Here is a 24087-nt window from a genome sequence, read left to right as displayed (position 1 = left end):
AGACCATGTATCACATTTTAGGGGCCAAACCTAGAAGTGGCATACATCACTTCTGCCCACATTCCTCTGGTGGTCCCAACATAACTGCAAAAAGAGTTGGGAAATGTAGTCCTGTGTACCAAGGAAGAGGAAATGGAATTAGTGAGCATTTAGCCAATCTTTGACACATAAAAATGTTGAAAATAAGAAAAGATGGAAAAGGATATGCCAGGCAGATACTAACCAGAAGAAAGCTAGAGTAGCTCTGTTCATATTGGACAAAATAGCCTTCAAGGCAAAAATGCATTATTAGGACTAAATATAGTAACTACATAATGATAACAAATTCAATTCACCAGGAAGAGACACTAATTCTGAAATTATATATGCATTTAATGATATCTTCAAACAACATACAGCAAAAATTGACAGAATTATGAGGAGAAACTGAGAAGTCCACCACCATAGTAGGATATAACATATAGCTTTCTCAGTAATTGACGTCATACAGATCAAAAATTAGTAGCATATAGAAAATACAAATAATACAATTAACAAGCTTGATCAAAAGGACACGTATAGAATCTTGTATCCAACTATAGAGAATGCATCTTTTTCTTAAGAGTACAAGAAACATTTATGAAAACTGAGCATACATTTGGCTATATAAAGCCAGTCCCAACAAGTTTCTCAGAATCAGTTATCATACAAATCATGTTCTCTGATTACAGTGCAATTAGGTTAAAAATAAATAACAGAAAGAAAACCAAAAGAAAGAAGACCATGCATGAAGATGTTCACTCTAGTGTTAATTACCTACAATAGTGAAAAATTAGAATGACTGAAATATCCAACGATATGGGAATGGTTAAGTAAATTATGCCTCATAATGGGCTATCATGTGGCCATTAAAATTATTTTCTTTAAATGGACTGTGTTTAAGATATAATTAAGTGAAATTTTTAAATCTATATGTCACTTATAATTACAACCACGTGTAAATACGTGTATATTTAGATAGGTTAGAAAGATATAAGAAAATGAAGAGTTGTTATATTATACTGGTGAGATTATGTGTAATTCTACTTTTAAAAGGATTTTCTGTGATGTGGTTACATTATTTAATGTAAGTTAAAAGAACCAATGGAAGAATGATCTCTGTCTGGCAGCTGATGCTAGTTATGCCTTAATATCCATTATCTCTTTCTCTTATAACAATAGAATTTTACTTGGGTACAAAACTGCCCAAAACAAGAGCACAGTTCCCAGCCTCCCTTGTAGCTAGACATTACGATGGGACAAAGTCATAGCTAATGAAATATGAGACGTGGGTGGGTGCCCTTAAACGTAAAGAGTCTGTCCTACCTTTGTCCTTTTCCTTCATCTTGTTACCTGAAATCTTCCTTAGCTTTATTATTGCACATACTATGGATGGACTGAATCTGATATGCATTTGATTGGATGAAGGACTGCTTTCCAATTTAATGGATGAGAATATGCATGATTCATGAGGACAAATACGTATTTTCTATTCAACCAGTGTCCAGAACAAGCTCTGAAAACAAGGGGATTATCCATCCTATTTTTGGATAGCAAATGAGGATATTGAAGAGTACACATTTATGTTAAATATATTCTAGTGGGAATCATACACATTTACTCCAATATTCTTTATCATTTAAGAGAGTGTTTTAGCAGAGGATGAGATCCATTTATGGGCTGCTTTGCTTGAGTTAAATCAGCAATCAACCTCCACATTTTAAATGTTAAACAAAATCAAGAACTATATTTTTAAAGTTCAATAAATAATGCACTTTGTTTAATTATCACAGTCTCTGGTAAGGTTTGATACACTCCAATAGCCTGGATCACAAAAAATATCAATAATTTGTACCATATCAGGAATGGGAATTCATCAATTCAAAAGGAAATTGATAAATATTACTCAAAATCGTCTTTATACTTGAAAAATATCCCAAGTGCAATATTAAAGCAGATGCAACATTCTGCCCAGGTGCTTACAATGCTCCACAATGATTAGGTATGATATGTCATGCCTCCTGCAGCAACAAATTCATTATTATTTTTATTATAATTCAGAATAGGTCAATCACAAGCTGTTCTGTACAAACAACATGCTACTAAAAAAGAAAGACACTGGAAGCTGACTCAAGAGCAGCTTTTTATTCTGTGAATTCTAATATTTATGCTAAGCATGGCCTGTTCAGATATGTTTTTTTTTAATTCATTTTATTTTATTTTATTTTGTGAGGAAGATCAGCCCTGAGCTAACATCCATGCCAATCCTCCTCTTTTTGCTGAGGAAGAGTGGCCCTGGGCTAACATCTGTGCCCATCTTCCTCCACTTTATATGGAACGCCGCCACAGCATGGCCTGACAAACAGTGCATCAGTGCGCGCCCGGGATCCGAACCCGGGCCGCCAGCAGCAGAGCTCACACACTTAACCGCTACGCCACGGGGCTGGCCCTGACATATATTTTTAAAATGAAAGAAAATCACAATTGAATAAAAGTTCCAGGGACTCATTTACTCATCATTTCTTGAACAAAACTGTATATGGTTAGTTTGAGGGCATCTAGTCGAAATAATTTATTCAGATTAAAATTCTGTCAGTAAAAAATATTGGTAGCTATGGTAATACAAAAAGAGCTTAAAAATCTGTCATGCATTTAGTTAAGAGAGCATACTGAGGGCTTGTTTATATTTTGTTTTCCTTTAATACTCATACTCATCATTTATAGACAGACAAGCAGATTGTTGAATAACTTGGTTTTCTGTCAATTAGCTGTGCATTAACATGATAGAGAATTATTAATACACAAGTCTTGACACCAAGCAAATAATTCCTTTTCTTCTTTTTCCAATTTGTCATCCGACATGAGTTCATTGACTTTCACAATGTCAAAAGATGGAGTGGAGAAAACCATCGTCTTTTGTTGCTTTGTACCTGGTGTGTCCATTTGCGGTTCCTAGGTAGAATTATAAATAAAAGCAGAAAGTGTTTTCTATTTAGTTTTTACTACTTTATGTATTTATATTTGACTGTTTATACTTAGCCTCATCTCAAAAAAATTTATAGCAGATTTTTAGAAAATTACAAAGTAATACGTGTTCATTGTAAACATTCCTACAATGTAGGAGTATACTGAGGCAGACTTTACACAGTATATAGCTTTTAATATGCTTAGATAGAAATGACTCCCATTTTGAGAAAAGCACCATTAGAGATGTGCTGAATCAACAGTGTTAACATACAGAGACAATAGGTTTTTTTTTTTTTTTTTTGCCAACTCATGCTAATGTGAAGCCAAAACAGCTGGTATTTATCAGAATAGCCACTCATATTGTTTAAGAATTTTTAAAATATGTGTTACTAAGAGGAATGTAGCTTTATACTACCCAAGGTATATACCAAAGGTGTTTCAGCCTTGATTGAACTATTGTAGGTTAGGAAAATTCCACTTATGGAAGTAGAATTACTTACAGTTTGAATATTGTCCAAAACAATGAATTCAGTACAAGTTAACTTACAGTCCCCACAGAAGCATTTTTTTCTTTAGCCATCTTAAAAGCTTTTTTCATTTTCTCAACTTTCATTTGAGCTTGCTTCGATCGACGACCCAGATGTTTAATTTGACTTTGCTGTTGGTAGGGCCGATATAAAGGTTGAATATTTGAGAAGGATGAAGGGCACCTAGAAAATATTTGTATTACAGACAGAAATATTGCACAAAATAAAATTTAAATGTAGGGGCTGGCCCGGTGGCGCAAGCGGTTAAGTGCGCGCGCTCCGCTGCGGCGGCCCGGGGTTCGCTGGTTCGGATCCCGGGCGCGTACCGAAGTACTGCTTGGTAAGCCATGCTGTGGCGGCGTCCCATATAAAGTGGAGGAAGATAGGCACCGATGTTAGCCCAGGGCCGTCTTCCTCAGCAAAAAAAGAGGAGGATTGGCGGATGTTAGCTCAGGGCTGATCTCCTCACAAAAAAAAAAAAAAAAAATTTAAATGTAAAGCAAGTTCCAAATTTTATTAAAGCATCCTCTAGAAAATATATCACTGACCTCAGTACTTGGAGCAATATTGCATGTAAGTTTTTAGGCCAAAGTTATAAAATTCTGCTTGAGTTACACAGCATAGTTCTTTATCTGCCACTTAAGAAGGTGTATAGATGATGACATTGAGACAATGATGATAAAAATTACAAAATGTGGCATCAATTTAAAATCACTTTTCCTAGAAAATACTTGTAGTAGCCATTTGAATCTTTTTTTTTAATACTATCTACTAACACAAAAAAGTATTAAATTTCATAATGGCTGAAAAAACAAGCTGTTTTTATCCATGCTGGGATCAGACACAGTGGGTGCCATGCCCATAGTTCCCTTGGCCTTACCTTTGCAGGGCACATAGGCTCAACTTTCAACTGCCAGCATTGGCTTCACTCAGCCTGAGAGCTTTCTTGTGAAAACAAGAGCCCATGTGTGAGGAAGGTCCCGAGAATTAGTACCTCCCCTCCTAAGCAATCCTTAACCAGTGACTGATGGGCATTGGTGTATAAATATCCCAACTCCCTTGCCCCCTGAGGGATAACTTGAGTTGCATGTTCTACACTGGTTCAGACATTCCCAGGAGGAAATAAGTTTCAGTTACCCACAGTAGTAACTTGCTCACTAATACACGTTGTTTTGGCTGCCTGTCTTTCCCTGTTTCACTTCCCTACTCCCTTTCATCAGTGGTTCCTGGAATCACCTCCCAAATCAACTACTCGTACTCAAATCCTTGCCTCAGAGTTTGCTTCTGGGAGATCCCAAACTAAGACTGCAATCAAAGAAGCCTTTAAGAAAGTACTTTTTCCTCTTCAATTGATTTAGAATTTGGCTACTTATTTGGCTCTTTAAGTGACTCATTCTTGGATATTCAGTAGCATGAGTCCAAATAGCAGGGAGCCTAGGGTTATATATGGTGGCAGAGAAAATTACATCATTTATTTGACCTTGGCGGTAATAGGGTTAAGTTCTATATTCAGTGCTTATATGGATGAGTTAGAGAAAATCTATTTCATGATGACAGACTGCACCCTACACCAGGCCATCTGTCTGGCAAATGTATAGCCTTGATCAAAAAATAAAAGGGGTTAATTATGTTACTGAGTCAGCACCACTCATCTCTACTCCTGAAAAAAAACCAGTATGTTTGCTTGACAGTGGGTCACCAGTGTCTTCTTCATGTACTAAAGGAGTATTTTTCATTTCAAATATAACTTTGTGAAAATAGACTACCAATAAGTCCTCTTCAGTCTTATTATCTCTTTCTTTTTCTTAAGAAAATAAGCTTAATTTATAAATAAGATGGGCTAGCTGAGACTTGGTAATAGAAAGAAAAAAGGAATATAATTGAAGCAGTCATATTCTGTCCATGTTGTTTCAGATCATAATACAGTCTATTTTGCTACAACATGTGTTTCTATAATGTGAATTGGCTCGCATGATATTGGTAAAGGAGGGAATAATGTCACTGTAATTTACACACAATTTATCCTTGGCAAAGGGAGCCAGAATAGCAAGAGTAGAATTATAACCTTCAGCAGGAAAAAGTCCTCAGCTCTGTGTGGCATGGGCAACGGGAGCCCTTTTGGCTGTATTTATGAAAACAAAAATTAGCACCCGCACCTAGGGCTCTCTCCCCAGAGAGGCACCCCGTCCTCCAACAGTCCACCCTTACTGCCCTCCACCCTACTCCCCGCCTTGGGTGGTTCTTGGTTCTTGACAGGTTGCACTGCTTCTCATGTCCACTTAAAAGGCAACCACACTGGCCCAGGGCTCCACTTCCACCTGCACTGTCTCAGTGCCCACTACCTGCTCTAATTAAAGAGTCGCCAGCATTTCCACTCTATTGTACATTTTTTACATTTGTTGTGGCAGCCTCCAGCCATCCTGAGCTGCCTGTCTGGTGGTACAAGTTATCTCCCCAGGTACCAACTGTCCTTGTTTTTTTTTGTGAGATCAGCCCTGTGCTAACATCCACCAATCCTCCTCTTTTTTTGCCGAGGAAGACTGGCCCTGGGCTAACATCCATGCCCACGTTCCTCCACTTTATATGGGACGCTGCCACAGCATGGCTTGCAAAGCGATGTGTCGGTGCGCGCCTGGGATCCGAACCAGTGAACCCCGGGCTGCCACAGCGGAGCACGCGCACTTAACCGCTTGCGCCACCAGGCCGGCCCCACCAACTGTCCTTTTTGTTAGTGCTCTGTTTACAAAGTTGCATAAGTTTTGAGCAATCTGCCCCAACTCTATTTTTCCCATATGCCCCATTATTATCTTTAGTGAACTATTTGGCAGAATGTGAATATTTTCAGAAATGCCCCCAGTATTGTAAACCTGGTGAAAGATCACTTTTACCTAATTTCAGAAACAATCCGGAGCTGGCGCTGACGCATCTCTTCTGTCTGTGGTCTCTGTAACAGATGCTTCATTTCTTTTCGTAGACGGTTTGAGATTATTCCAGATTCTGCATAATCAACTATGTCATATATTATCATTGTCTTGGGAATGTTTTTGAGGTTTAATCTTCGCCAGTAGTTATTTCTGCCACCAGAAGACGCAGGGGTCTCATCCAGAAGACTGGAATACTATATGGAAAACACAATTAAGAATGATTGATTGTGGGTGCTCTAGAATGTTTTTAGACACATTTCGCAAGGTTCCACTCAAACATCACTTCATCCAAAAAGCAGCCCTTGATTCCATCTCTGAACTTTATTGGCATCTCTCTACTATGACTCTTATTACTGACAATCAATGTTTTAGCTATCTGGAAGGCAAAGTCCTTGTCACACAGTATCATGCACATAGTACCACAGTCACTAAATATTTATTTACTGCATAAACATTTTAATGGCAAATATAACTCAGATAAATTAAACTCAGGATGAGCCTAAAAATTGAAAATAGCTATGTGATCTGCATACCTGGTAGTGCTCATTCATGACATGCTTGGGTTGAGAGGACATTTGCACAAACCTTTTTAGAAATAATGAGTTCATCTCTGGTGCTAAATGGTGAATTTCACTATTTTTATTTGGAAAATTTGTAGAAATCCCACTTTTCTTTTTTTAAACTTAAAATATCAAATTAGGAATTTAAAAATGAAATATATAATCAATTCAACCTTATAAATGTTCATTTATGATAGGAATAGGGCAGGAGGAGCTACAATGCTAGGAAACGGAATAATAGCTAGGCATTTAGGGTACACCACACACACACACACACACACACACTCACACTCATACAGGCAGTCCTCCCTTTGTATCATTTAGGCATGCACAAATTTCAATTACCACCATTTAATCAAATAAGCCAGTCCTTCAACAACATGGTTCAAATTTCAGTTATCACAGTATAACTGAGTAATTGCATTAGGTACAAACTCTGCTGCTAGCTCTTCAGTCTGTGGATCACTACATAAATAACAGATATGCATGGTGATTAGTGACAAATCTTGTCACTTCTTTCAAAGTGTGTCAGTGATTGGTCACTGCAGATCTGTTAGTTCACACACAGACAGCAAAGTATGTAGTTGTGTTGCCTCTTTGTCTCCCAGTGATAAACCCAGGTGACATTTCACAAAAATGAATAATCAAAAGAGGGAATAGGCCAACAAATAAACAAAAAGTGGTAATTGTGGAAGTGAAATTCAAATAGAGTGTAAATGGAGTTTTAGAAGAAACAGGTGACCGTGGGGATGTTGACACTGCCCTCATTCAAGAGACTGCAGACAGGCAGTCAGAGGAACTTGGTGAAGGTGAATTTATCAACATAAATGAGGAAAGTGGCTGTGACGAAAAGGATGAAGCTGTCCCAGAGGAAGTGACGCTGGCAAAAAAAACCCACTTCACATTAAAGGAACTCTGAGATATTTCACAACATTTAAAACGCAAAAGATAAAATGTTGGTGGGTGATCCAAACTTAGAAAGGAGTATGACAATTTGCCAAGGCCTAGAGCAGATGCTCACTCCATATTATAAATTATATGAGAACAAGAAGGCAAGTACTATTTAAGCTATTCTTGATAAACTGGTTTTTTTACAGCTTTATTGAGATTCACATTCCATACAATTCACCCATTTAAAGTGTACAATCCAGGCTTTGGGGAAAAAAAAAAGGAGGAGGATTGGCAATAGATGTTAGCTCAGAGCCGGCCTTCCTCAGCAAAAAAGAGGAGGATTAGCATGGATGTTAGCTCAGGGCTGATCTTCCTCACACACACACACACACACACACAAAAGAGTGTACAATCCAATGGTTTTTAGTATATTCACAGTTGATAAGGTTTTTACAAAGAAATAAAATACTTCAATTCTCAATGTTTCTAATGCTTTAAATTATAGTGTACTAAATAAGTGTTTTGCTTTTTTTCATTTTCTTATATATTTATAACAGGCAGTACCAGAGTTTTTAACATTTTGACAAGATTTTTTAAAGGTCATGGAGCAATTACAATTTTTCCCATCGATTATTAAGTTTGCTTTGCATGGTTTCAGCCCACATGGTCATTTTTATGGCCCTGTACTACTGTGCAAAGTAAGGACTGCCTGCATATTTTATTTCCCGAGAGTAGAGTAGTAGAACGGGTAAACATCTCAGAACTTTCAATGATCTGCTCTGCACTTATAGCTATGCGACCTTGGGCAAGTTTTAAAAACTCTCATTAAACTCCATTTTTCTCATCTGTTAAAACAGTCACATAATTTACAAACTTGAAGATTAAAGAAGATAATATGCGGGCCAGCCCGGTGGCGCAGCAGTTAAGTACACGAGCTCCGCTTCAGCGGCCCAAGGGTTCGCAGGTTCAGATCCCGGGCACGCACCCCTTGTCAAGCCATGTTGTGGCGGTGTCCCATATAAAGTAGAGGAAGATGGGTACGGATGTTAGCCCGGGGCCAATCTTCCTTGGCAAAAAGAGGAGGATTGGCATCGGATGTTAGCTCAGGGCCGATCTTCCTCACACACACACACACAAAAATAGAAGATAATATGCATATAAAAGAGCTAAAAACAGTGCTGTGTCCATAAAGGGCTCAATAAATGTCAGCAATCATCATATCTCTCTCTTCCAATATGTCTATCTGGGGACTTCTTTCTATGACATCAATCCTTGGCATAGTCACAATCTGCAAGTATGTAACCCATGTCCTTAGCAAAGATAGCTGGCATCCCCAAGCTCTACTTATTTCCTAGTTCAATTCCCTAATCTTCTAGGTTAAGGCTAAAAGAAAGAAAACACAATTGGAAGTCTCTAAGGCACTGCATTAATTTCATGTTTCACATTGAAGCAACTGAACAAGTAGTTAAGGCCATATATTATTATTATGAGCTAGAACTTTGAGATCCGTTGTTTCTTTAGAACTTGTAAAATGGGGGTAATAATAGTACCTACTTCTTAGGGTTGTTATGAAAATAAAAGGAGTTGGTTTTATATCAGCATTTGCTATTATTATTATTCAGGTATCTATTTTAAGTTCCTTGATTCAGCACTGCTGTCTGACCAGATATGCAAACCAGAAACCTAGGAGCCATACTGGACACCTTCCCTTAGCTTACCTCCCTGTCTGTCACCAAGGCCCACTGCTTTTATTCTCTAATTACCCCTTGCATCTCCAGCCTCACAGCCCTAAACCAAGATACCACCATCTCTCCTAAAATACTGCAGGAACCTCCAAACTGGGAGAAGGCTCTTACTGTCCTCTAATTCATTCCCTGCATTTCAGCCAGACGTATCTTTTCACTCTAGATTGGATCACCTCATTTCTCGAAACACTGCACCAACTTCTCATTGCACACAGAATGAAGAAAAAAAAGACACCTTACTATGGTCGAAGGCCTGCATGATGATCTCTTACCGGCCCTCCAGCCTGACCGTATACCACACCCTCCATGCTCTCTCTTCTCTAGCCCCACAGACCTGCTTTCAGGCCCTGCAGCTCCTCCTGCCACAGAGCCTTTGCCTGGGGTGTGCCAGCTGCTCAGCCCTAGACTGAGGCTGTGACACATTGTTGATTGGCTGCCCATCAACCATTTCCCACTTCTCCTTGCTCATGGAGCCCTGAATTTTTTTGTTGGGTATGAACTGGCAATATGCTCCAGGAAGGAGGGCCCCAGCACATGAACCATAATTGTTCTAAGTCAATTGTGGGAAATGATCCCATTTCCCTTTATCAGTGATTGGTTTAGGGGGAGCATGTGATCCAGGCCTGACCAACGGGATCTGAGGGGAAGTCTGTTGGGGCTTCTGGGAAAGATTTTTCTTCCTGAAATAGAGAAAGATGCTAGGAGTCCCCTTCTTCCTGCCTTTGAAAGTAGTTGAGAATGCGACAGTCATCCTGTTACCATGTAAAGGAAGCCAAGAGAACTGTAGAGAAGCCCACCCAGACTTCTGATGTCCTTGAGCTGCTGCATTAGCTAACCCAGGACCCACCTATCTGGGGACTTCTTACCTGGGACAATAAATGTCCTTTATTATTTAAGCCTCTTGTGGTTGGGAATATTCTCTTACTTGTAGCAGAAAGTATCCAACCAACAATAGAACTCTTCCTTATTAGATCAAACCCCCATCATGCACTCTCTTAGCACCATGTATTTATTTTTTATTTTTTATTGAGATAAAATTCACATAATATAAAATTCACTATTTTAACCATTTTAAGTGAATTTAGAATAGGCAAATTTAGAGACACAGAAAGCAGATTAGTGGTTGATAGTAGCTGAAGTGATGAAGGAATGGGAGTGACTGCTTAACTGATATGAGGTTTCCTTTTAAAGGTGACAAAAAGGTTCTGGAACTAGATGGTGGTGATGTCTGCACAACACTGTGAATGTTCTTAATGCCACTGAATTGTACACTTTAAAACGGTAAATTGTGCGTATTTTACCATAAAAAAATGTACAATTCTTTCTTCTTGGAGGATAGGGTCAGAAGGCTTTTATTGTTGTTGTTTGTTTGTTTTCAGTATCTAAATCTAAGTTCCTTACTTGCATGTAATCTTTCAGGGTGACAATATCTATTTTATCACTTATTTTGAACTTCTGGAAAAGATATTCATCTTCCATAATTTGATGGTAAAATTTCTTTTTACCCATTATTTCACAAGCATCAACCACTGCCTATAAAGAGAACAGAAAATAGACGTTTAAAATAGTTGTAGAATAGCAATAATTATCAGCACACTCTTTACATGTTTTCTGACAAATACATCAAATATTGTTCCTTTCTTCCAGCAGCTTGCAATTCAATAAAAAGACTATATTTACAAAGAAAAGATTATATAGGGATGTTTAAACCACTTAAAATTTGTTTCCATAACTGTATCTACATAGTCTTGAAATGTAGCTAGAGGAGTAAGCTGAGTCTACAATCCTCAGAGGACCACAGTTTTTTTAAAAAAATTTGTTTTTCCCCCTTAAAAAACATTATTTTCCCTTAAAAAACAAAACAAACCTATAACGTCATTCACGCTGTCAATGCAGAAAAAACTCACCTGGTTATTAAATAGGTTGCCCTAGGAACTGCAATGAAAATTGTCCCTGGGGCCAGCTCCCGGGGCCAGCTCGCTTTTATGTGTTAGTTAACGTATCACCCCCAAATGGAAACATGTATGTTTCAGATTGCTTAGACCTCTCTCTCCTTCACACTTCATTCTAAGTAGCCAAAGAGTAGCAAACAAAGGGTTTTTCTTTTCCTCTCCCAAATGTCAATATTTTGTACTCAAGGAAAGCACTTGAGAGGGCCGAGATAGAAGAATCCAGAAAATAAGGAGGCTCAAATTCTGTCTGGCCCTATTTGCATCATACCCTTCCACGTATACCTATCCTTGTGCTAAGAGCTATACATAGACTGTGAGTAGAGACGTAAGTACTCCCCACCCTCCTACCCACCCCCCTTAAGTATGTGCTGACTCTTCTTCTAACACACATTTATATTACCTATCTGTGCTTCTGGCCACAAAGGGTATGCTTATGTGAAGGGAGACTGGCGTAGATGAAAATTCAAATATCTTTTGATTCCATATCAGTTTCTCTTTTCCTTTGTATCTCAGAATGTGATATTTGTGAAAGTTTGGGAACTCTGTTACAATGCTGATATAAGGCCATAGAAGAGTGGTTGAGATAGGATTGAAACTTGGAATCTCTGTTCTTTTTACGTAACACAAAATACAACAGTGAGCCTTAATGTATTTTCTATTCTAATTCTCACTTTTGTTATCCAGAATATTCCTTTTTTATTTATTTTGAATTCCAAAGCTTAGAACACAGACAGATATGGGAAAATGAAAGAAAATATTCAGATGGTTGTAGTTTTATTTCTAACGCACTAAATTGAAGGGACAGAAACAGTTCACTAAAAATGTGATGGAACCTTCCTTTAGGCAGATCATTTTTATTTTACGTTTCTTTATACACTATGCATCTAAAGAAAAGGCAGTATTGGCATGTATGTCCATTATGCTTTCTTGCAATTAATTTCCTGTGGGTTCTAATTAACCATCCCCACAGTGACACCAAAGGTAAAAGCAAATAGTTGTACACTGAAGAGGTCTGAAACCATGGAAGTTCTGCTTTGAGAATTTCTTTAGATAGAACTATATTTTACTTTAGCTCAAGTTACTTAGAAAAGGTATTTCTTGTCAGTTCCTGCCTCCTCTACTCCATTCAGCCACCACCAACAATCTCTCCAAGCCCCAGTTTCCTTATTTGTACGGTGCCTCAGCTGTGTGGCTCAGCTGTGTCAGGCCCCTCCCAGTCTCTCAGCCAAAAAAACCCCCACGCCTAGCAGCACAGGGCAGGCTCGCTGTCCACTTGTGACAGGGGTTTGAAAAAAGTTTGCCCTACAATGTCCAAGATGTTCTTTCTCAGACATCTGCTGTGTATGGCCAGATTCAGGAATGTTCTTCTGGATAGGAAGGGATGGGAAAGAAGAGCCCAGCCCCAGGAAGAAGGGAAGGGCGAAAACTAGGCAAAGATTCCAGGATAGCAGCCAATCAGACTAGGATTCAAGAGGCAGGTTCCATTCTTAATGGGTGACTCAAAGGGTCAGAGGGGGGCATCTCTAAATTTGACACTTCCCCTGATACCCAGCATCACTGTGGCCCAGAAGCCCCCACAGCCCTGCGGCTACTTGCTGGGCTACATCCATACTTGGGCTTGTCAAGTTACTCTAATATCTCAAGTCACTTCCCTGCTCAGCTGGAAGTTCTCACTCACGAAGGTAGTAATAACTGGTATCTCTGCATGGAACAGAGTTTCTTAGTTTGGAACAGTTCAATTATATACAGGCTCAGAATTAATAAAACAACCATAACTGCTGGTGTTGTTTCAACCTCGAAATGTGCACAGTACGGCGGAAACACGGAGAAGTGTTCAAGTCTCAGTTCCGCCCCTGACAAGCCTCTCCAAGTCCCAGCTTCCTCATAGGCAGAATGGGAATAACATGTACCTCACCGGAGTTATCAGGGGGCCATATAAGAGAACGCATTTAGCGGGGTTCTTGACTCAGGAGTAACCCGGTTAAGAGCATGCGCGCTGGAGGCAGGCTCACTGGGTCTCGATGTCAGTTCCTTCACTTTCCAGTTGTGAGACCTTAGGCAAATTACTTAGTCTTTTTAAAATGAAGATAATAACAGAATTTACATTCTAGAGTTTATGAGAATCAAATGATAATGCACAAAGAATGTTTAACACTGTACTTGATAGTGCTCAATAAGGGCAGCTATTATTAATAATAATGCTTTTCCTTTTTACATAAATGCCCAATCCTCAAAAAGAACAGGGATGTTCAATTTAAAATAACAGTTGCTGGAAGTTAACGTTTAAGAATTGGCAATTACCCAGAGGTATTCTAGGCCATTGTGGGGGGCACCCTTAGGACAGTCCTTGTCAAATTATATTGTGCCTAGGATTGCCTGGGGATCTTGTTAAAAAGCAGATGCTGGGCTGGCCGGTGGCTTAGCAGTTAAGTGCGCGTGCTCCGCTACTGGCGGCCTGGGTTTGGATCCGGGCGCGCACCGACGCACCGTGTGTCCGGCCATGCTGAGGCCGCGTCCCACAAACGGCAACTAGAAGGATGTGCAGCTATAACATACAACTATCTACTGGGGCTTTGGGGAAAAAAAGGAGGAGGACTGGCAATAGACGTTAGCTCAGGGCCGGTCTTCCTCAGCAAAAAGAGGAGGATTGGCATGGATGTTAGCTCAGGGCTGATCTTCCTCACACACACACACACACACACACACAAAATGCAGATGCTGATTTGGTGGGTCTGGGGTGGGATCTGAGAGTCTGCATTTCTCATAAGCCCCAGGGGATGCCAGTGCTGCAAGTCTGCAGACCATACTTTGAGTAGCAAGGCTTTAGACCATTCTAAATATAGTTGGTAGACTAACTATAGTGACAACCCTCTGTAAATAAGCATTGCTCTGAAAATAGATCATCGAAGTAGGTAACTGAACAACATCTCTTTTTTGTACACATGGCTATCCAATTGTTCTAGCACCATTTGAACTGCCTTGGCACCTTTGATGAAAATCAATTGATCACCCATGTGTAGGTCTATATCTGAATTCTCTACTCTATCCTATTGATCTACACGTCTATCTTTATGCCATCACTACATTGTCGGGATTACTGTAACTTTTTAAGTCTTGAAATCAGGTAGTATAAATCTTCTAACTTTGTTCTTCTTCTCCAAAGTTGTTTAGGCTATACTGCATTCTTTCACTTGTTTTTGCTTTTTGTTTTTTTGTGAATATATGAGAAATGCCATTGGAAAATGATAAGGAAACGAAACTAGAAATGGAAATAAGAATGAGGGAAAAGATGGAACAACAATAACAAAATCAGCGAAACTCCCCTCCTTCATAAGTGAACTTAGATTAAACATCTGAATGGACTGAAACTGACTTATTTCTGCCATATTAAGAAATAAGTAAAGGTAGAAAAGTTGTATCAGTTTGCTAAAGACACAATTTCTACATTTAAAGAGTGAAGGAGTTGGGTAAACTTATAGTGAGAAAAATTCCACTTCTACAGATTTCCATCAACCATGAATCCAAGTGTTACCCGAGTTTGTTCTGAAGCTGAACTAAAGGGAAAAAAGAACCCTAAGCTGTTCTCTTCAAGTTGGGTATGTGCTGATCATTTAAAACCCTTTATAATGTTTAGTGAAAAAACTCAAGCTGAATAGTATGATTGCATTTTTATAAGAAGAACAAAAAAATTTAAAAACATATTTGTGTGTGTATTTCATGGGGAAAAAATGAAGGATACACAGCAAACTATTCACAGCGATCACTCTATGCGAGTGAAAGCTGTAGCACAGAGAAGAAAGGCATAAAGGCATATTTTCCTTTTTTAAAAAATCTGTGCTATTTCCTTTTTTTTAACAGTTACTTTGTAATTTAAATTAAAAATTTAAGTTATTATACAGCATTCTAATGAGTTTTAATATACACACAGTGCTTTCCAGTCACAGCCTCTAAGGTTCTCATTTGCTCCAGCCTGGGGACAGCAGGGGCCTCCAGGAGTGAGCCCGGGAGAATTTCAGTTCCTGGAAAAGCCCCATTACATAACCTCAGAAAAGCAACAATTGATGATACTTTACAGAGACAACTATAAGCCTATTCTGTACATAAACATGGCATGAATTTATTCCTTGAATGTAGGATAAATATCTACTTTCCCATATGAAGTCATTCTATATAGATGAATATTAATGTTTCTGAAACACTAAAACACCTAATTCATTTGATACATTTCTGAAACTGAGTTAAATTTTCTCTGATATTGCCTGAGAACACAGAGAAAAGCAGTCTCTTTTCCTTTTCTAATATTCTTCAGAGAATAAATGCTGCACATGCCGGATCTGATGGGAAACTGTGTGGTCTTCCACCCTGAATATGTGCCATTACTTTTCATTTCAGATGGGCTGTACTTTTCATGTAAAATACTTCCAGAAGGCTACAGGAAAATAATCTTTGATGTATGGTTTATAAAAAGCTAAATATGAGAATGTACACTTCTTTTTTACTCAATTACAGTCATTTGTATAAGGGTCAAAAGAGTAAAATCTATGCTGTACATCCTTGATATTAAAAGTGTGGCCCATGAACCAGCAGCAGCGGCAGCACCCGGGAGCTGGTTAGAACTGCAGAATCTCAGGCCTCATCCCAGATCTACTGAATCAGAAATGCATTTTCACAAGATCCTCAGGTGATTCCTATGCTGTAGACACAATTATGGTAAATATTCATGAAACTTAAAAGTATGAGAACTCATGTAAAAAAAGGATTAATATTTTAAAAGTTCATTTCCAATAGTCCAGCACACTTTCTCTAAATATGCTACCAGAATCAAAGAAACAATGATAAAATGCCATTAAAACAAATAAGATTGCATCAAACGTTCTGCATAATTTAAAAGCCCTGACCCATCAGCCACTTCAGTCCATTATTAACAAACCCAAATTTTAATACAAAGAAAACTGATGGGTATTTTCTAGGGCCTTATATAAGTAATTCATTCCAAATATTTTTTAGCTAATAAATGCAGACACTTTAAAACATGATGCTTAAAACAAGTACTACCTGCCTGCTGGGCTGTTTAATGGTGAAATAACTTAGACCATATACTTTGAATGCAATTCAGATACTACATAGATGTTAAGAAGCAAAATTAACAAAATGTACATCATGAAATATCACCTCACTTGACGGCTTTAATAAATTTTTTCCACTGAAATACTTGTAACCATGGCCTTCGGTATGAAGAAAAATTTTAAACACGATGAAAGGTGGAAATGTTTCACCACTAAATCTGAAATAAAGACCAAAAATTAGTCATTTGGCTTCAGGTTTGGGAGTCAGTTACTTCTTCCCCTTGTACTTAAGGTGGTTCACATAGTTTCTTGCATGCAGGGTAAAGGCTATGCCAGAGCATAGAAAGAACTGGTAATGAAAAGCATTACAGAGGATGAAAGAGCCACATTTTGGTGTGTGTGCTCATAACTATTCTCATGTGTGTGTCAGACTGGACACATCATGGGAGATGAGAGCCACTCAAGGCAACTTTAGGCCCAAGAGTCATGCCTCAGTTTCTTCACATAATAAATGTGAATAAGAATAACACATTTACTTTGTAATTATATCCTGAGAAGTTACGAGGACTTAAGAAAATAAATTTCTAAGATTTCTTCATATTAACTAAGTACTTCTTGAAATAAATCAGCATAGAAACATTACCTGAATCTAACTTTACACTTCATGCTAGGATCTTTAACAAGCTCAGCCTCTAAGGGGCTCACTTTCTTCAGTATTTCATGCGACACAAAATGCTCCTGAAATAGATGATGATACTATAAATGGAAAGTGGTACCCTGCTCAGACACAATTTACTGAAAATAACAGAGGTGGCATAATGAAGTGAAAAGTACACCAGACTTAAAGTTCTGAAGACCTGCGTTCTAGTCTTGGCTTCTCCACATATCATCTGTGTAGCCTTGAGGCAGTTACTCCTTTTAGCCTCCAAATTTGGGCATGTGTCCCTCCTTGAGACCCCAAGCACTGTTCTTTCCCTATGACAACACTTTGCACAATATATTGTAATTAACTATAAACTCATCTGTGTCTCCTAGTAGACTATAAGCTTCATGAAGGTAGGGGCAGTGTCTTTCTTCTTTACCACTGTATTCCTAGCATCTAGTATAGTGCCTGGAACATAGCAGGTGCTTGACAAGTTATTTGATGTTGAATGAATCACTGTAAAATGAGGATGATAACAGTAATGTTACTAGCTTTTAAGCACCTTTTTTATACCACATACTACATTAGCTGCCTTATACACACAACCTCATTTAATCCTTATGACTCAGCAATATTACTCGAATATTACCCTTCCCATTTTACTGAGCAGGCTGAGGCTCTGGGAGTGTCTGAAACTCATCCAAAGGCATACAGGTAGTAAACAGGGAAGCCACGATTTAAACTTAGATCTGTTTGACTCTAAAGCCCTGACGCCCCGTCCCCATAGGATGACCCTGCCCAATCTTAATGCCTATGATAATCACATAAAAATGTACACCAAAGGGCTTTTAAAATGACAAAGCATTATTAATGTAAGGTAGTAACTTGAAACATTAGGATAACGTTTTTCTGTTACTACACGAGTCTAAAATTATGACAAAACTAGTATTATGATAATTAATTACAAGTTCCATATGTGAAGATAATGGACAATGGACCTGAAATGTCACGAGTTTACCGGGGTGGGTTTTCTCTGAGGCATTTAGCTTTTACTGACATAAGAAATGGTTCTGTGGATCAGATGGTGAAGAAGTGTACATATTGCTCAGACTTTATGATTTTTTTCAGAGCTGCTAAAATTCCCTTAATGTGACTATTACTAATTATAGACTACTGTAATCATGGGTGATTTTATTAGAAGAATATTTGGTACTATATGCAGGAAGGCTTAATACTCTGCCAAGGTTGCCAGAATTGTTTTTTTGGGGAGTCGGGCAATATGCATCTTGTTTTGTTTTTTTTGTGTGTGTTTTTTTACTCAAATAGGACCATATTATTCATGGTGTTTTGCACTTGCCTTTTTCACTAACGAGATATCTTAGCTATCTTTCTATCACAGAATCATATGCAAGGCTGCAAGGTTTAACACTACGAAAGCACCAACACTTATTTAACCAGCATCCTATCAATGGACATTATGTAGTTTACTCTCTTTGCTGTTACAAACAATACTGCAATGAAATTGTACATATATTGTAGAATGAACTCCTAGAAGTGAAATTGCTGGGTAGAAGGTAAGGGTACTTTTAATTCAGAGATTTTTATTGTTGGAAGATCACTGTCTCACATCTTCAAATAAAAAAATCAAATTTTTAAAAACATCATACTGGTTTCAGAAAAAGAAATAATAGTCACCCATGTTAAAAATAAATCCAGAAATATTCATTTAGGGCTAACCGAAGAAGCAATCCCAGAACCCCATGCAATATTATTAGATTCAAATAGAAGAGATAAAAAAGGTTATATATTCTACTTTTACTTAACAGACCTTTTAGCTTAATAAGTAATTAAATCTGTCAGAGAAAACAAAAAGCAAAATACATACCGCTGCACAAATTGTGTGCTTTAGGAGCTGAAATATTGTTTTGTCCATATGAGCTAACCAAGCTCTCTGTATCGTTTGAGCTGAAATATCTTTATTAACTCTGAGAGAAAAAAAGAGGCTAAGATTTGTGAAATATTTTTCATTTTCCTAAAATCTTGGGGAGCTCTGAATTTATGCTTCCTCCTCCTGTACCTCCCCATCCCCCACCCTAAAGCTGACCTAATGAGGAACATTTGGATGTGGTAATTGGAACTGGTCATTTGCAGAATCTAGTCAGAATGAGGATATGAAATACTTGATATTTCCCTTGAGATCAAAAAACAGTCCTGGCTTAAACTTTATCATCAAAAGGCATATATATTATAAATAAAAAGTGTGAGGGGACAAACTTGTTTTCTAAAAACATCCATGACCTAAAATGATTCCATTATGGTTAGTTCTTAAAAACACTGTCCAACTAGTTCAAGTGCTATGAAAATAGAATGAGGAATAGTCAAAGTTACAGCAGGCCCCATTCTCTTCTGGGAGCAGATGACCGTGCTCTAGAAAAAGAAACTCCCTTCTCTGATCTTTGCTTGAACCAGGCTTATCCCAGTCAGGCCAGAGAATTATTCTACTTTTGATCATATCCCAGCACTGGCAGATTGTAGGGATCCACCTCTCTGAGATTGGCCCACCCTGTCACTACCCCTCATAGGGCTACATGCAAAGAGAGGTAGGTACTCCTGTATAACGTCACCGTTAGCTGGCAAAATGCAGACTACAAGATGTTAGAGTAAAAAAGGCCTGAAATATGGAAACAAATCTTTGAATCCCAGCTGATGCCATTTATTAGCTGTTTAACCTTCTGCAAATCACTTACCTTCTCCCACTTGCTGCTTCCTCATCTACAAAATGTAATAATAAGATTGCTTCACCGGGTTGTGTCAGGATCAAAGAGATGTGTGTTAATATACTTTGTAAATTATGAAATACTATAATTATAATAGTTATTATTCAATTCAAAAGTAATTTTAAAACACAAAACCTCTAACTTACAAAACAAGAAATGTTGGATGTTAGCTAGGTAAATACCGTATGGAAACTGTCCAGTTGTGGAAAATGATACAGGCGATAGACGGCTACTTACTCTTGTATTGTCTTTGTCTTTAAAATATTTGACGAATGTACTTTGCGGCCTTTTCCTGAAGGTGGATTATCTGATTTTGAAACACCAGTAACCAATGCCTTTGAGGAACGACTCATTTTCCTTACAATGGAGTACTCTGAAAGTACATAAATTAAGCATTTGAGGTCATAATCTATATTATTACACTGGACAAGACTCAAGTGCCATATGATTGTTGCACTAATTCCGGAACCCCTTAGAAAGGAAGGCATCGTGGATCTCTTAATGTTGCTTACAGTTTACATTGTCTGCACTGCAGCTGGAATGAACTTTTTAGAGCAATAATCCAACCTTATCACTCCCCAACTTAAAATCTTTCAGGGACACCTCATTTCTTCCAAACTAAAGCCCCAGACTCCTTAGAAAGGCATTCAAGTCTTTTCAAAATCTAGTTCCATTCTCTTTCAAATCTCAAAATACCGACTTTCATCAGCATTCCTCTCCATGCTCTGTGAGAACAAGAACTTCTTGCCAAAATCATTCAATGTTTTACAACTCTGCCGCTGATCATGCCACTTCCTCTACCTGCAATGACTTCTCTACCACCAGCAAACATCAATTCATCCTTCAAGACCCCAGTTAATTGATGCCTCTTCTCTGAAGTTTTTCACCTTCTCTTTTTTACAGAACTGCTCACTCCTGTCTCCAAGGTCCCATAATACTGTATATGTTTTTCTTTTACAGTACTTCTCATATCGCGTCATATTTGTTTTCTTGGCTGTCACCCCAACAAGCTCGCTGAGACATCAGGAGACATCTTGCTAACTATGGAATCCCCAATGCCTAGCAGAGAGGAGGGTTTTTACAAGCTTGTCTAAAAACTTTCCATCCGGTTTTATCATGCAATAGCTGTGTGAGTTTGGGCAAGTCCCTTAACCTCTCAATAGCTCAGTTCTCTCCTTGGCAAAATGAGAGGGTGTGTACTTAATGATCTGATTCTACCTCTTTCTATCCTTTGACACATTACTCCAATTTGGATGCAGCTCCCAAATTCTTAGTCTCTGCTTAGTCTCTTCTACTAAACCAGGGGCTCTTGATCTTTTCTTTTGGTGCCATGGACCCTACAGACAGACTCTAAGAACTATATACATATATATTTTTTTATAATTTTATTTTATTTATTTTCCCCCAAAGCCCCAGTAGATAGTTATATGTCATAGCTGCACATCCTTCTAGTTGCTATATGTGGGACACGGCCTCAGCATGGTCGGAGAAGCGGTGCGTCAGTGAGCGCCCGGGATCCGAACCCGGGCCACCAGCAGCGGAGCCGTGCACTTAACCGCTAAGCCACGGGGCCGGCCCAAGAACTATATATTTTTAAATGCATAACATAAAATACATAGGATTACAAAGGACTCCAATTATATTGAAATCATTCTCAAAATATTTTCAAAAATAAAATCATAGAAATGTGTCTTCTTTATGCACTCAGTAAAATGAGAGCTCTAATAACTACTGTACTTGCGAAGTGGTAATGAGCAGAAATATTTCAAGAAATCTGCCATGACTGTAATGTGATATGAAAATATCTGTGCTTTCTATTGATGACAAAGCCACAGAGACTGCTGATACTACTGTGGTTTTTGCCTACACTATAGTTGAAAGAGATGCTAAAGTTCAGTTAGAGGTTAGTGAAAATAAAGTTGTAAATTTTTCCCCATCCAAGTTCACGTACCCCTTGAATTAAGAACTCTTGCCTTAATTTATCACTATACTTCACACTTTTATATAAATAGGGCATTCCCTTACTTATGCAGAGCCTTCAGAGTCTACTCAATATTTCTCCTTAGGGATAGGGATGGGGATGGCTTGGAACATACAATTCTCTCAAGAAAGAGAGAAGCAGCCCTTAACACCCGGGAGCTGGCCTGGCACTCACAGCTGGGCTTCAGTGTTACCCCGGCTTCCCAACAACACCCAATCCAGAGCAAAGCCCCTCTTCCTTGAACTCACCCCAAAATCACCCAACCAAAGCCCAAATCCTATAATAAATCTTTGTAACACCCAATTACTGAGATGCCCCACTGTTTTCCAAGGTGTGGGTTTTCCTCGCAGCAATGAGAAATAAACCCAACTTGTTCAACTACAGATGTGTTCCCAGTGGTCTTTGGCTGGATGGCAGTGACACGCCATCACACAAATCCCCAAATTCTTCTGGATGCCCCCCTGGATGGATTTACACTTTTTATGGGGTTAGGATGTGAAACAAGAATGAAATATGAAACACACCCCCATTATGAGACACTATAATAATTATTTAGGCAAGATCACAGGCTTTAAAGGTAGACTACCTAGTTTGGATCTTGGCTTCCCATTTTCCTTCTGTGTGGCCCTGTAAATTACTTCTCTGTGCCTCAGTTTCCTCATCTATTAGATTGGGAATAATAATCGTGCCCACCTACTTGGGTTGTCGGAAAGATTAGATGAATACGTGCAAAGAGCTTAGATAAGAGCTGGGCACATAGTAAACTGCCGTGTTAGTGCTCGCTATTCTTGTTCATAAGCTGATTACTGTCATTATTACTTATTTCTACTAGTTTTAAGGGACCGACATTTGATTCTCAGTGAGGGGCATACGCTTAAGTATTTTAAAGAGAAAAAAAGAGATCAGGGCCCTTCGAGACTAAAGGACGTGACAAATTAGTTTAAATTTAAAACCTCAGAAACGTCCAGCCCACAGTAAAAAAAAAAATCGGAAAACCTTTTGCGAGGTGAATCCAGGCCCCGAGGTCAGCGGCTTCCGGCTGCGAGGCTTTCGCAGCCGCCCGAGGCCCTCCGAGCGCCCTCGCCCGGCGGCCTCGGCGCACAGGATTCCCAGCCCACGCCTCTGGGCGCCCAATAGCGGCGGCGAAGGCCGATTCCCAGTGCTGTGCCGCGCCCGGCGCCTCGCTCCTCGCGCCCCCGCGTGCCGCCCACACTGAGCTGGCGCTTTCCTGCCGCCTAGCAACCGCCGGCTCAGGGGCGGAGCTTCCTGGAGGGCGGGGCTTGTGTTTTTTTGGGCCGGGGCGCGACGCTCTGCAGCTCCGCGACGCCGCTTCCAGCCCACGCTTCCGAACTACGCTTTCGCAGGATCGAATTGGCTGTACGGCCGGCCGTCATCCGCACTGCGGCCCGCCTGCAGTGGGAGGAATCAGGGCCCTACCCGGCCGCCGTATCCGCCTCTCTGTAGTGGGCGGGGCCGGGGCCGGGGTGACCCCGCCGGAACCGCCGCTGCCAGCAGCATGTTCAAGGTGAGAGCGTGGAACCGGGTCGCAGCTGTCACCGCCCCCTCTCGGCTTCCCGGAGCCCTCCTCGAGCTCTTGTGGGCCTCTCCGGGGACCAGGCCCGGCTCGTCCCGAGGCTTTTCCCGCCTCCGGACCGGCTGCGTCCCAGCCCCGCGGTTCATTCACCTGTCCGCTTGGAGCGAGCAGCTGCCGGGCGGAGGCGTGAGACCCCGGGGTGGGTGGGGGAGCTCTTTTGGTCGTGCTCTCCTTAATAAAATACTTTAAAAAGTTAAAGTACCCCCCAGAGTCTCCACCCTGCCCCCCACCGGCTGGTGCTCTCTTGGGTTCGTGGGTAGGGTGAGGCCAGCTCAAGGCACTGCAGGGTTCGGCTTTGGTTGCCTGGCAGAGTCAGGTTTCAGAACCTGGTGTGTGAATGGGGGAGGGTCAACTTTGGAGAAGCTGCTGCAGGGTGTAGGGGAGGCTGGCATGGGAATGGCTGGGTGAGGGGAGAAGCTGGAGCTTTGCTCTCCTCCCCAGG

The 24087-nt window shown here is 39.8% G+C and overlaps 2 protein-coding genes across 2 annotated transcripts in view; one reads left to right on the top strand and one right to left on the bottom strand.

The window, feature by feature from the left end:
• Positions 1-373: 373 nt before the first annotated feature.
• CXHXorf58 (chromosome X CXorf58 homolog) lies at positions 374-23396 on the bottom strand. Its single transcript, XM_058535580.1, has 9 exons — positions 23048-23396; positions 20308-20443; positions 19179-19278; positions 17294-17388; positions 16757-16868; positions 11034-11165; positions 6401-6630; positions 3533-3695; positions 374-2970 (listed from the first exon to the last, which is right to left on the bottom strand). The coding sequence occupies exons 2-9, from the start codon at positions 20421-20423 to the stop codon at positions 2794-2796; spliced, it is 1125 nt and encodes a 374-aa protein (XP_058391563.1). The 5' UTR covers positions 20424-20443; positions 23048-23396; the 3' UTR covers positions 374-2793.
• APOO (apolipoprotein O) overlaps positions 23284-24087 on the top strand; it is a 54082-nt gene continuing 53278 nt past the window's right edge. The window contains exon 1 of the mRNA XM_058535581.1: positions 23284-23576. Coding sequence (XP_058391564.1) covers positions 23568-23576 — 9 coding nt within the window. The 5' untranslated portion in view covers positions 23284-23567. The remainder of the gene's footprint in view (positions 23577-24087) is intronic.

This window comes from Diceros bicornis, chromosome X (genome assembly GCF_020826845.1).
Source record: "Diceros bicornis minor isolate mBicDic1 chromosome X, mDicBic1.mat.cur, whole genome shotgun sequence".
Taxonomy (NCBI): domain Eukaryota; kingdom Metazoa; phylum Chordata; class Mammalia; order Perissodactyla; family Rhinocerotidae; genus Diceros; species Diceros bicornis.
The sequence above is the reverse complement of the archived record's forward strand: the minus strand, read 5'-3'. Positions and strand labels throughout refer to the sequence as shown.